This window comes from Nicotiana attenuata, unplaced genomic scaffold, assembly GCF_001879085.1.
Source record: "Nicotiana attenuata strain UT unplaced genomic scaffold, NIATTr2, whole genome shotgun sequence".
Taxonomy (NCBI): domain Eukaryota; kingdom Viridiplantae; phylum Streptophyta; class Magnoliopsida; order Solanales; family Solanaceae; genus Nicotiana; species Nicotiana attenuata.
This window is the reverse complement of record NW_017676393.1, coordinates 23,948-36,729: the sequence shown is the minus strand read 5'-3', so window position 1 is coordinate 36,729 and position 12,782 is coordinate 23,948. Positions and strand designations below refer to the sequence as shown.

The 12,782-nt window shown below is 40.3% G+C and overlaps 1 protein-coding gene across 1 annotated transcript; it reads right to left on the bottom strand.

The window, feature by feature from the left end:
* Positions 1–2,949: 2,949 nt before the first annotated feature.
* LOC109220979 (uncharacterized protein K02A2.6-like) lies at positions 2,950–3,417 on the bottom strand. Its single transcript, XM_019385446.1, has one exon. The coding sequence runs from the start codon at positions 3,415–3,417 to the stop codon at positions 2,950–2,952; it is 468 nt and encodes a 155-aa protein (XP_019240991.1).
* Positions 3,418–12,782: the final 9,365 nt, after the last annotated feature.

Genomic DNA, 12,782 nt, shown 5'->3' with positions numbered 1-12,782 from the left:
GGATAGAAAACGTTGGGGGGGGGGGGTGGGGTACTGTTCATTTTGGTTCAAGCAAAAAGCCATGAGATGGCTGCTAAGCAGAAGATGTATGAACGAGAGGGTAGGGTTCCGCTTTTGCACTGTTGTTGCGGCTCTGCTCTTTTTAGAGTCTTCTGGCGTATTTTTTGTTGTCCTTAGCCCATTGTGGCTGTATAGTTATATATAGAGTCTAGGTTTAGGTTATTATTTTTGTGTATTTTTGCCAATTAGTCCCTAGGTCTTTTTGTGTTAAGTCCTTAAGGTTTTTTATTTGTTTTTATTCTAAAGAAGAGTCTAGAAGGGTCCTAGGCTTAAATGGACTAACCCGAATTGGGCCAAGAACTGGGTCTAAGACTCTTAAAATTTGTGGATCCAACACCTTAATTGACTCCTTTTAAAATAAGATAAAAATACTACACATGCCAAAGCTAATCCTAATTAATTAAACTAAACATGAAACTATTTTTTGTGTTTTCGATATTATATATAAGATTAAAAATACAGGTACTATTTTTGTATTTTTTTTCAAAATTTATGAAAAATACATAAACTAAAATATTTTTTTTGTAATTTTCATTTATCTCGTACTAAAATAAAGTAAAACGTCAAAATTAATTGAAATACGCGCTATTAGGCCTAAATTAAATATTTTACATGCTAAATATGAAAAATCTTGGGGAGGGTCAAAAATTACATGTCTACACCATTGTATAGCTAATAAGGATGTAATAGGGGTTTAGTGCCCTGTATCACTAGGAGGAAATGTAACCAGGGGTGGCGCTCTGTATCACTAGGAAAGAATGTCACAGGGTTGTTACCCTGTATTTGCTGAGTAGGAATGTAAACAGGGGTCGGTACCCTGATTATTGAAAGGAAATTTAGCCAGAGGTTGGCGCCTGTATCACTGATAAGGAGATGTAACTAGGTGTTGGTACCCTGTATTACTGAAAGGAAGTATAACCAAGGGTTGGTACGGTCTACCGTCGTATTACTGAAAAGAAATGTAACCACGGGTTGGTGCTATGTATTACTAATATAAGTAGGATTCCCCTAGGGGCGAAAAGGTTCTACCTGGGTTAAGCTACGTAAAAACAGCCTGAGCGAAGAGTACTTCTACCTAGAAATATGAGCTGGATACCCCCCAGTCGAAAAGGTTCTATCTGGGTTAAAGCTAAGTAAAACAGCTTGAGCGAAGAGTACTTCTACCCGGAATATGAGCTTGACCCCCCTAGGCGAAAATGTTCTACCTGGGTTAAGTTACGTAAAATAGCTTAAGCGAAGAGTACTTCTACTAGGAAATATGAGCTGGATTCCCCTAGCGTTAAAATGTTCTATCCTGGGTTAAAGCAATGAAAATGGTTTGTATGAAAAATAGGGATGCATGCTAAAAATAAAAGAAAAATGGAGAGTTTGAGGAACTTTCATTTGGTGACATTCCGTCTTGTGAGAATCTCCATTCTACACTGCTTTGTTCCTGCTTTTCAAACAAAGAAAAGTTTGTTTAGTTTTCAAAGTGGTGGTCAGTTTGTTGGTCTTGATGTCCCGAGTAGTTTGAATTCATGGCCACTGCTATCGAAGAACCAATTTTGTGTGTACCGTGATGCTCGGATATACCTTTCTGGAGGCCTTGGCTTTCCAACGTTGCCCTGACTGTTTCGTACCCGGATGTCCATGGTACCGCTAATCCTTGTCCGCTTAAGGCAAAGGAAATTCCCTTAAAATCAAACTTAGTTGTCTTGCACCCCAGTACTAGTTTGTGTCTTGTGGTGTCTTATCAACTTTCCCATAAGCCAGTTCTTGCTTTAGTCGGTCTTTTGTAGTTTCTTTGAGACACTTTGTTCGTCTTATCAAAAGAGATCACAAATGGATTCTTGCTTGGTCAAATGCTCATATGCCCAAAATTGTGCTTAGTATTACGGGGAAACTGTAGTCAGTTTTTGGAGCCATTCTCTTGGTCGGTTCGTTTTTAATGCAAGATTAGACAAACGGACTCAAAAGAACAATTATGGGAAAAAACTATTGTTAGTCTCGTGTGCCCTTGGACTAAGATACTGCATGCGGCAGGTTGTCCAACACCTTGGCATGGTGACTTTAGCATTCTTCAAAGGTTCAATTGAAGGTCTTAAACGAGAAAAGGTGAAAAGAACCTTGAACGTGAATTACAACTTTTGGAACCTTTTTATTATAATTACCATAAAAATAAACAAACTTCTTGCCCCCAGTTTTGGGGTATTGGGGTTATGGATTTTTTTTGTTGTTGATGGGACCGAACCCGAAGGTGAGGGTGCCTACGTATCCTTTTGGAATCAGGTTCAAGCGTTGTTCATTAACTCAGAAGATTGTTGTTTGACATTTTTTTGTTTATTTTTTCTTTTTTAGCTTTTGCTTTTACAAGTACACAGTTCCAAAAAGAGGGAAAACAAAGATGACAAATACGGCTCTAAAGGGTTAACAAAAGGGCGACACCTATTTGAGATAATAAGCATTGATAGCCTTCGCTATCTCGATCTGAGAAAATCATGCGTGGAAGTTTTCGTACTGGGTATTATCAAATTAAATCTTTTCAACTACATCTGGCGGTTAATAGTCATGTTTTGGTACCGTCCTTCTTCATCTACCAAGCGCAAGGCCCCTCTTGGTAATACTTTCTTGATGATGTAGGGTCTTGCAGTTCGGGGCGAACTTTCCTTTAGCTTCTACTTGGGTGCGGAAGGATATGTTTCAAATATGAGTTGGCTTACCTCAAAGTTTCCTTGGGCACACTTTCTTGTTATAAGTGTGTGCTATTCTTTGCTGGTATAGCTAGCCAAAACAACTTCTTGTTAGCTGTTTTTCATCAACCAGCATTAGCTGTTCTAAATAAGTCTTGACCCATCTCGGTGTCTTCAATCTCTTATTCCATAATTGATTTGGAGATAGGAAATTTCGTCTTCAATCCGGTATTAACAGCTTCAGTTCATATACCAGCGGATAAGGAGTTGCACCTAAAATATGCAAGTAGTCGTTGCGGTATCCCAAAAGAGCAAAAGGCAACTTTTCATGCCATTGCTTGGACCTTGGATCATCTTCCTGATAATCTTCTTTATGTTCTTTGTTTGCTGCTTCAGCGACTCCATTGGCTTTTGGATGGTAAGGGGTAGAGTGGCGATGCACAATTTTTAATTGCTCGCATACCTCTTTCATCAGATGACAATTTAGATTGGCTGCATTGTCAGTGATAATGATTTTTGGGATACCAAAACGACAGATGATGTTGGAATGAACAAAGTCTACACTGTTTCTTGGTGACTGCTTTGAAAGTGGAGCGGCTCTCACCCATGGTGAAGTAATCAATGGTGACCAAAAGTGAAATCTGTGCCCGTTTTGAAGCTTTGGCTCGATAGGCCAAATAACATCCATCCCCCAAGCAACGAAAGGCAATGAGAGGACATGGATGCAATTCGAACGGAGGCGAGTGAATCATGTCGCCGTAAATCTAGCATTGGTGACACTTGCGAACAAAACTGAGAGAAAAATCTCTCTCCATAGTAAGCAATAATATTCAGCCCGCATAATCTTCTTCGCCAAAAAACGGTATATCCATTTCATGTGAGGGCCCACATACCCGGAATTAACTTCACTCATGATCCGCTAGCTCTATTGCATTTATGCATTCTCAATAGGTTAAAAGTCTGCCTACTTGCTTCTTTGGCATCTATGCATCTTAACATGTGAGTCAGGGGTCCATTTAGGACAGAATTCCCCTATTCAGGAAGAAGCCACCGGCGAGCCGCCTTTAGTTCTTTTTTATCTCCTTGGATGCTCATAGGTATTCCTTGATTTAGGAATCGTTTTATGTCATGATATAATGCGTTCACTGATAACTAGGGATTCTAGTCTATATTATGCTCCTTTTTGCTTATGTTTTGGATTAAAAGTGTATAAAAAGTAATCCCAGAAGCTAAACATGTTGTGCTTGTTTACAGTGTTTGGTCAAAAAGAGACAAGAAAGTCAAACCAGCTCAAAAGTTGAGTGAAAACCTGCACAAATCAAAGCTGAGTCAACTGAGCGCTGGTAGTAAAAATCAACCGCGGACGCGGAGGGTCCACCGCTGAGGGGTTCTTGATTCTCGCTGGTTCTCGCAGTGGAAAAGTTCAGAGAAGTGTTTTTGGGGCTTGCAAGTTACCTGCTGCGCGCGTGCTTTTGGTCGGCAGCGTGTGTCTTCTACTGCGGCAGCGGTTCCTTTTATCGCGGTCCGCGGTGCCAAGGTTGAGAGAGCTGTAATTTTGGGGCTTAAAAAGTCACCGCAGCCATGATGGAATTTGCGCGGCAGCGGTGGTTTTTAATGCGGCCGCAGTCATTTTATCGCTCTCAGCGGAAGCCATTTGAGAACAAAAGAGAAGTTACAAGTTGAATGACCGCGGTCGCAATTGATTCTACTACGCGGCCCGGGTAGTCATTCGTTGCAGCGGTCCATTTCGCTGTCAGGCGGAACCTCCGTAGGGGCATTTTTGTCCAGAAAATTTAGCTATGTATAAATACTTCTTTTTCAGATTTTAGGTCATCTTATCTGTTGGGTAAGCTACTGTAAAACTGTTTTTAGCCTTTTTGAGTAATTTTATAGCTTGTTTAAATGAATCTTAGATCTTTACTTGTAATTACTTTTTTATGGGTTATTCTTTCATCTGAATCTTTGATTTCTTACATTTGTTTGAGTAGCATAGACCCATTAGCTAGGTTGTGGTGAATCCTGGGTGGTGTAATTGGAGCTTCCACGCCAAAGAGAACACCAAATACAAGACCCCATTCCCTGTAACTTCATCTTCTCGACAACAATAAGACCCCTCCGACTCTGTTTCTTCTTCAGCACAAAAACGACCCCATTTCTCTTCTTCTTCAATGAGAGCTAACCCCTAAATCTATGAATGAAGAAGAGAACAAAATATACAGAAGGAGACAGGCTACGAATTAGATCTGAAAACTAAGAAAAGATCTCTGAAAATCTTGATTTCCAAGAAGTTTGGGGTCGAGATTCGGTGCTCGACTATGGAGGTTTGCCGGACCGGTGCGATTTCAGTCGAGGTCCGGTCAGGGGCGTATGCATCGTCAAGTTTTAGAACAGTCAGGATCATTTCGTTATAGAGGTCCGGTTTAAACTTTTCTACTTTATCTTTTCTCACGTTAATGTGCTGTATTTATTTGCTATCCTACCTTTAGCTATTGTTATATGGAATTTGCTTTCTCTGCTTCACATTGATGTAATAGCAGGACCGCGGACCGGAACCTCGGCGGAACGGCACCTCGACTGGCTCTCCACCTCGGCATACTCCATCATCTCACTCACCTCCGAACTACACGGGGCCTGATTCCTTTATAGCCAAGGATATGTAGGCAGCTCAGATACCAGGGCTCGGTCACATTCTCCTTTTCTTTCAGTTTCGGTCTCTTCAAATAAGGGTCGAGTCAAAAAACATGTCTAGTCGTTCTTTGTCAGAAAACTCTTCGTGTTTCCAGTCAAAGAGGGGCAGCTGTAGACATGTAATTTTTGACCCTCCCCAAAATTTTTCATATTTTAGCATGTAAATATTTAATTTAGGCCTAATAGCGTCATTTCAATTAATTTTGATGCTTTTACTTTATTTTAGTACAAGAAAAATGAAAATTACAAAAAATATTTTAGTTTATGTATTTTTCATAAATTTTGAAAAAAATACAAAAAATAGTATCTTATTTTTATCTTTATATAATATTGAAAACACAAAAGGTAGTTTCATGTTTAGTTTAATTAATTAGGATTAGCTTTGGCATTGTGTAGTATTTTTATCTTATTTTAAAAGGAGTCAATTAAGGTGTTGGATCACAATTTTAAGAGTTTTATAACCCAGTTCTTGGCCCAATTCGGGTTAGTCCATTAAGCCTATGGACCCTTCTAGACTCTTCTTTAGAATAAAAACAAATAAAAAAGACCTTAAGGACTTAACACAAAAAGACCTAGGGACTAATTGGCAAAATACACAAAAATAATAACCTAAACCTAGACTCTACATATACTAACGCCTACAATGGGCTAAGGACAACAAAAAAAATACGCCAGAAGACTCTAAAAAAGAGCAGAGCCGCAACAGTGCAAAGCGGAACCCTACCCTCTCGTTCATCATCTTCTTGAAGCAGCCATCTATGGCTTTTTGCTGAACAAAATAACAGACCCCCCCCCCCCCAACGTTTTCATCTGGAGCTTCCACGCCAAAGAGAACACCAAATACAAGACTCCATTCCCTGTAACTTCATCTTCTCAACAACAATAAGACCCCTTCGACTCTGTTTCTTCTTCAGCACAAAAACGACCCCATTTCTCTTCTTCTTCAATGAGAGCTAAACCCTAAATCTATGGATGAAGAAGAGAACAAAATATACAGAAGGAGACAGGCAATGAATTAGATCTGAAAACTAAGAAAAGATCTCTGAAAATCTTGATTTCCAAGAAGTTTGGGGTCGAGATTCGGTGCTCGACTGTGGAGGTTTGCCGGACCGGTGCGATTTCAGTCGAGGTCCGGTCAGGGGCGTATGCATCGTCAAGTTTTAGAACAGTCAGGATCATTTCGTTATAGAGGTCCGGTTTAAACTTTTCTACTTTATCTTTTCTCACGTGAATGTGCTGTATTTATTTGCTATCCTACCTTTAGCTATTGTTATATGGAATTTGCTTTCTCTGCTTCACATTGATGTAATAGCAGGACCGCGGAGCGGGACCTCGGCGGAACGGCACCTCGACTGGCTCTCCACCTCGGCATACTCCATCATCTCACTCACCTCCGAACTACACGTGGCCTGATTCCTTTATAGCCAAGGATATGTAGGCAGCTCAGATACCAGGGCTCGGTCACATTCTCCTTTTCTTTCAGTTTCAGTCCCTCCAAATAAGGGTCGAGTCAAAAAACCTGTCTAGTCGTTCTTTGTCAGAAAACTCTTCGTGTTTCCAGTCAAAGAGGGGCAGCTGTAGACATGTAATTTTTGACCCTCCCCAAGATTTTTCATATTTTAGCATGTAAATATTTAATTTAGGCCTAATAGCACTAATTAATTTTGACTCTTTTACTTTATTTTAGTACAAGAAAAATGAAAATTACAAAAAATGTTTTAGCTTATGTATTTTTCATAATTTTGAAAAAAATACAAAAAATAGTACCTTATTTTTATCTTTATATAATATCGAAAACACAAAAAATAGTTTCATGTTTAGTTTAATTAATTAGGATTCGCTTTGGCATTGTGTAGTATTTTTATCTTATTTTAAAAGGAGTCAATTAAGGTGTTGGATCACAATTTTAAGAGTTTTAGAATCCAGTTCTTGGCCCAATTCGGGTTAGTCCATTAAGCCTAGGGACCATTCTAGACTCTTCTTTAGAATAAACACAAATAAAAAAGACCTTAAGGACTTAACACAAAAAGACCTAGGGACTAATTGGCAAATTACACAAAAATAATATCCTAAACCTAGACTCTACATATACTAACGCCTACAATGGGCTAAGGACAACTAAAAAAATACGCCAGAAAACTCTAAAAAAGAGCAGAGCCGCAACAGTGCAAAGCGGAACCCTACCCTCTCGTTCATCATCTTCTTGAAGCAACCATCTATGGCTTTTTGCTGAACAAAATAACAGACCCCCCCCCCAACGTTTTCATCTGGAGCTTCCACGCCAAAGAGAACACCAAATACAGACCCCCACTCCCTGTAACTTCATCTTCTCGACAACAATAAGACCCCTCCGACTCTGTTTCTTCTTCAGCACAAAAACGACCCCATTTCTCTTCTTCTTAAATGAGAGCTAACCCCTAAATCTATGGATGAAGAAGAGAACAAAATATACAGAAGGAGACAGGCAACGAATTAGATCTGAAAACTAAGAAAAGGTCTCTGAAAATCTTGATTTCCAAGAAGTTTGGGGTCGAGATTCGGTGCTCGACTGTGGAGGTTTGCCAGACTGGTGCGATTTCAGTCGAGGTCCGGTCAGGGGCGTATGCATCGTCAAGTTTTAGAACAGTCAGGATAATTTCGTTATAGAGGTCCGGTTTAAACTTTTCTACTTTATCTTTTCTCACGTGAATGTGCTGTATTTATTTGCTATCCTACCTTTAGCTATTGTTATATGGAATTTGCTTTCTCTGCTTCACATTGATTTGGGTAGTCTTTGGTTTCTTCAGTTTTTAATTTTCAAGTATAAGAAAACGTTATGCAAATATAAATATGTGTGGAAGAACAAAGCTACTTAGCGTGCTAATGAGTTCAATCAGAATATCTTATTAATGTGTATTTTATTGTTTCACTTATTGATTGTTTCGCTTAAGGAAGTCGTGAGGTCAGTCTTTGCCAAAAAAAGAGAATCTTATTAATTGAAAATAAGTGAAATATGGATTTCGGTTTCCAACCGGCGTTTATTATATCGTCGTGATTGTGGACACGTTCGGGTGACATAATTACGATTCCCTTAGAATCCGAGGCGTGTCATTTAGCAAATTTTCACCCTCGCAAAGTAAACAATGCGTAGTTGCTTTAAGCGCGTTATTTAATAATATTGCCTTGCTAAACTTGGGTGCACATTTATGTGACCCAAATCCAAATCTCAACGTTAAACAAAATGTGTTATGGACTGCGGGTGCATTTTTGTGACGCGGTTCGAAACATATTTTAAATGACGTTGTAATTTTCTTAAAAAAATGAATAAAGCGGTTTAAAAGTTAAAATTGCACATAGATTCAAAACGTATTAAAATCAGATAATAGGCCAAATTATAACAGTTGAGCGACCGTGCTAGAACCACGGAACTCGGGAATGCTTAACACCTTCTCCCGGGTTAACAGAATTCCTTACCCGGATTTCTGGTTGCGGACTGTTAAACAGAGTCATTTTTTTCCTCGATTCGGGATTCAACCGGTGACTTGGGACACCATAAATCTCCCAAGTGGCGACTCTGATTTTTAATAACAAATCCCGTTTCGATTGTCCTTTAATTGAAAAAACTCCCTTTATTATATCCCGCCCCCGGGGGTGTAGTGAAAAAAGGAGGTGTGACAGCTCTGGCGACTCTGCTGGGGAAACAAACCCAGAACTTCGGTTCAGGGTTTAAGAATTCGAGCTTAGAATAATTGTTATGTTTGGCTTTATCTGATTTTCCTACATGTTTCATGCTAAATGCTTTACCGCTTTGATATTATTTGAACTGTATATAAATTGTGCCGAAACCCTTCTCTTCTCACCTTCGGGGATGTGCTTACTGGTTGAGACTACCTTTTCTGTTAGTGTCATACCTTGAAATAAGAAAGTGGCCGGACAAGTTACTAAGTCGGACGATCCCGCGGGTCCCCGGTATGTAGCCCCCTCCTCGACTCGAGTTGTCTGCTCGGGTACACAGTCTAGAACATATACCCAGGTTTTGAACCTANTGTCTTGTTTATTTCCTCTTCCTGAGTCTATTGGGTCAACACAAGTGAGAAATGACTTCAAAATTTGCCACCAGCTTTCCAATTGCACAAAACGGGATCTGGTTAGCACATTAAAGCGTCATAAGTTAGGAAAGAACAGCAAGCACACTGAGTTGGCAACAATCAACAAGCTTTGGGATCCTTGTGAAATGCAAAGGATTGGTATATATCAATTCGTGAACAAAGCAACAGATGAAGGATTGGGGTGAACAGATCAAAGGTATTTCCTGTGATAGGATTGACAAAAGGTGGTAAACCAGTGACGAACAAAATCTTCCAAGCAGAAATCAAAGTTATCATGGCAAATAAGTGAGCCGTAGACCTCAAGGACAAGACCAGTGGCTTAGAAAGAACAACATACGCAATGAAGGGGTGACAAGTGTCATGCTTTGGGATTCATGTGAGACACAAAGGTTGGCAAATATCAGTTCAGGAGCAATGCAACAAGTAGAGGGTGCTGGGTCTGAACGAGAAGAGGTATTTTCTGATTTAAGGTCTACAAAGGAAGTGGTTAGTCCAGGAACAAGCAGGGTCTTCGAATGGAAATTAGTTATCATGACAAGTGAAGGAGCAATAGACCCTAGGGCCAAAGTCAATGGTTAAGTCAAGAAAGAACATCATATACACGGAGTGGGGGGCAATAGACGTGCTTTGGGGTTCATATGAGACACAAAGGTTGGGGAGGCACCAGTTCATGCAACGCAACAAATAGAAGATATTGGGTCCGAACGGAGAAAAGGAATTTTATGTGATGGGGACGACAGAGAAAAGAGTTAGTCCATAAACAAGCAAGGTCCTCGAGTGGAAATCAGTCATCATGGGAAGCGAAGGAGCAATCACTCTAAAAGTTAAGGCCACAAACCAACCACCATATTTTAAACTGATAAGATTTTTCTTTGATTGAAACAGGGGCAGAAATTTCGTTCGTTTCGGAGAAACCCTCCTTAAGGGATAAAGCAAGCACCAAAACAGGTTTGACCATAAACTCCCAGGACCCTCCTGGAAAATGGGACTTAGTTTAAATCTCAAAACAATCATGAGTAGCATAATTTAGCATAAATGTACCCCAAAGGAAAATAAGTTGGTTTCAAAGTTTGCATGCTTGAGATATGACTCAATTATGAGTTTTCAGGACCCTCCTGGATAATGGGAAGTAGTTTTATGGTCTGTTTAGATAACAAAATATAGTGGAAGTCGTACTTTTAGTAGAAATGACTTAGGTTAAAACTGTTTTTTTTAACTAACTAGAAGTTGTCAGGACCCTCCTGGATAATGGGGAGTAGTTCAAGACCTTTTGATAACAAATGTAGTGGGAGTAATACCTTCAGAACATGTAACTTAGGTTCATAATTATTAGGAGTTGTCAGGACCTCCCTGGATAATAGGACCTAGCTTTCAAATTCTTAGTAACATTTGGCAATACGATTCAGTTCTACACACATCTGTACCCAGCCACCAAACTGGGGCAGAAAATGTTTCTTTGTTTTGTCTATTTTTGTTGAAATCAGGCACCCACCTGGAGAACAAGGGAATACGTTTCAAATTTCAGCAATCAGGCGCCCACCTGGAGAACAAGGGAATACATTTCAAATTTCAGCAATCAGGCGCCCACCTAGAGAACAAGGGAATACATTTCAAGTGTCAGCAATCAGGCGCCCACCTGGAGAACAAGGGAATACATTTCAAGTTTCAGCAATCAGGCGCCCACCTGGAGAACAAGGGAATACATTTCAAGTTTCAGCAATCAGGCTCCCACCTGGAGAACAAGGGAATACATTTCAAGTTCAGCAATCAGGCGCCCACCTGGAGAACAAGGGAAGTATAATTCAGGTTTTAGCTTTCAAATTTTTAGTAATATTTGGTAACGTGATGCGCCCAGCCACAAAACTGGGGCAGAAAATGTTTCTTTGTTTTGTCTATTTTTGTTTAAATCAGGCGCCCACCTGGAGAACAAGGGAATACGTTTCAAGTTCAGCAATCAGGCGCCCACCTGGAGAACAAGGGAATACATTTCAAGTTTCAGCAATCAGGCGCCCACCTGGAGAACAAGGGAATACATTTTAAGTTCAGCAGTCAGGCGCCCACCTGGAGAACAAGGGAAGTACAATTCAGGATTTTAGCTTTCAATATCTAGTATTATTCAGTAACACGATGCGCCCAGTCACCAAACTGGGGCAGAAAATTCTTCTTTGTTTGTCTATTTTTGTTGAAATCAGGAGTCCGCCTGGAGAATAGAGGCATTTATTTCAAGTTTTAGCAATCAGGAGCCCGCCTGGATAACAAAGGCATTTATTTCAAGTTTTAGCAATCAGGAGCCCGCCTGGAGAACAGAGGCATCTATTTCAAGTTTTAGCAATCAGGAGCCCGCCTGGAGAACAAAGGCATTTATTTCAAGTTTCAGCAATCAGGCGCCCACCTGGAGAACAAGGGAATACATTTCAAGTTTCAGCAATCAGGCGCCCACCTGGAGAACAAGGGAATACATTTCAAGTTTCAGCAATCAGGCGCCCACCTGGAGAACAAGGGAATACATTTCAAGTTCGCAATCAGGCGCCCACCTGGAGAACAAGGGAATACATTTCAGTTTCAGCAATCATTTCAAATTTCAGCAATCAGGCGCCCACTTGGAGAACAAGGGAATATATTTCAAGTGTCAGCAATCAGGCGCCCACCTGGAGAACAAGGGAATACATTTCAAATTTCAGCAATCAGGCGCCCACCTGGAGAACAAGGGAATACATTTCAAGTTTCAGCAATCAGGCGCCCACCTGGAGAACAAGGGAAGTATAATTCAGGCTTTAGCTTTCAAATTTTTAGTAACATTTGGTAACGTGATGCGCCCAGACACCAAACTGGGCAGAAAATGTTTCTTTGTTTTGTCTATTTTTGTTGAAATCAGGCGCCCACCTGGAGAACAAGGGAATACATTTCAATTTCAGCAATTAGGCGCCCACCTGGAGAACAAGGGGATACATTTCAATTTAAGCAATCAGGCGCCTACCTGGAGAACAAGGGAATATTTCAAGTTTCAGCAGTCAGGAGCCCGCCTGGAGAACAAGGGAATGCTTTTAAAGCGTCTGGAATACATTTCAAAATTCAGCAATNTTCAGCAATCAGGCGCCCACCTGGAGAACAAGGGAATACATTTCAAATTTAAGCAATTAGGCGCCCACCTGGAGAACAAGGGAATACATTTCAAGATTCAGCAATCAGGCGCCCTCCTGGAGAACAAGGGAATACATTTCGAATTTAAGCAATCAGGCACCCAACTGGAAAACAAGGGAATACATTTCAAGTTCGG

Coding starts and splice junctions, on each gene's coding strand:
- LOC109220979 (XM_019385446.1), bottom strand. CDS start 3,417: ATGGATGTTATTTGGCCTATCGAGCCAAAGCTTCAAAACGGGCACAGA.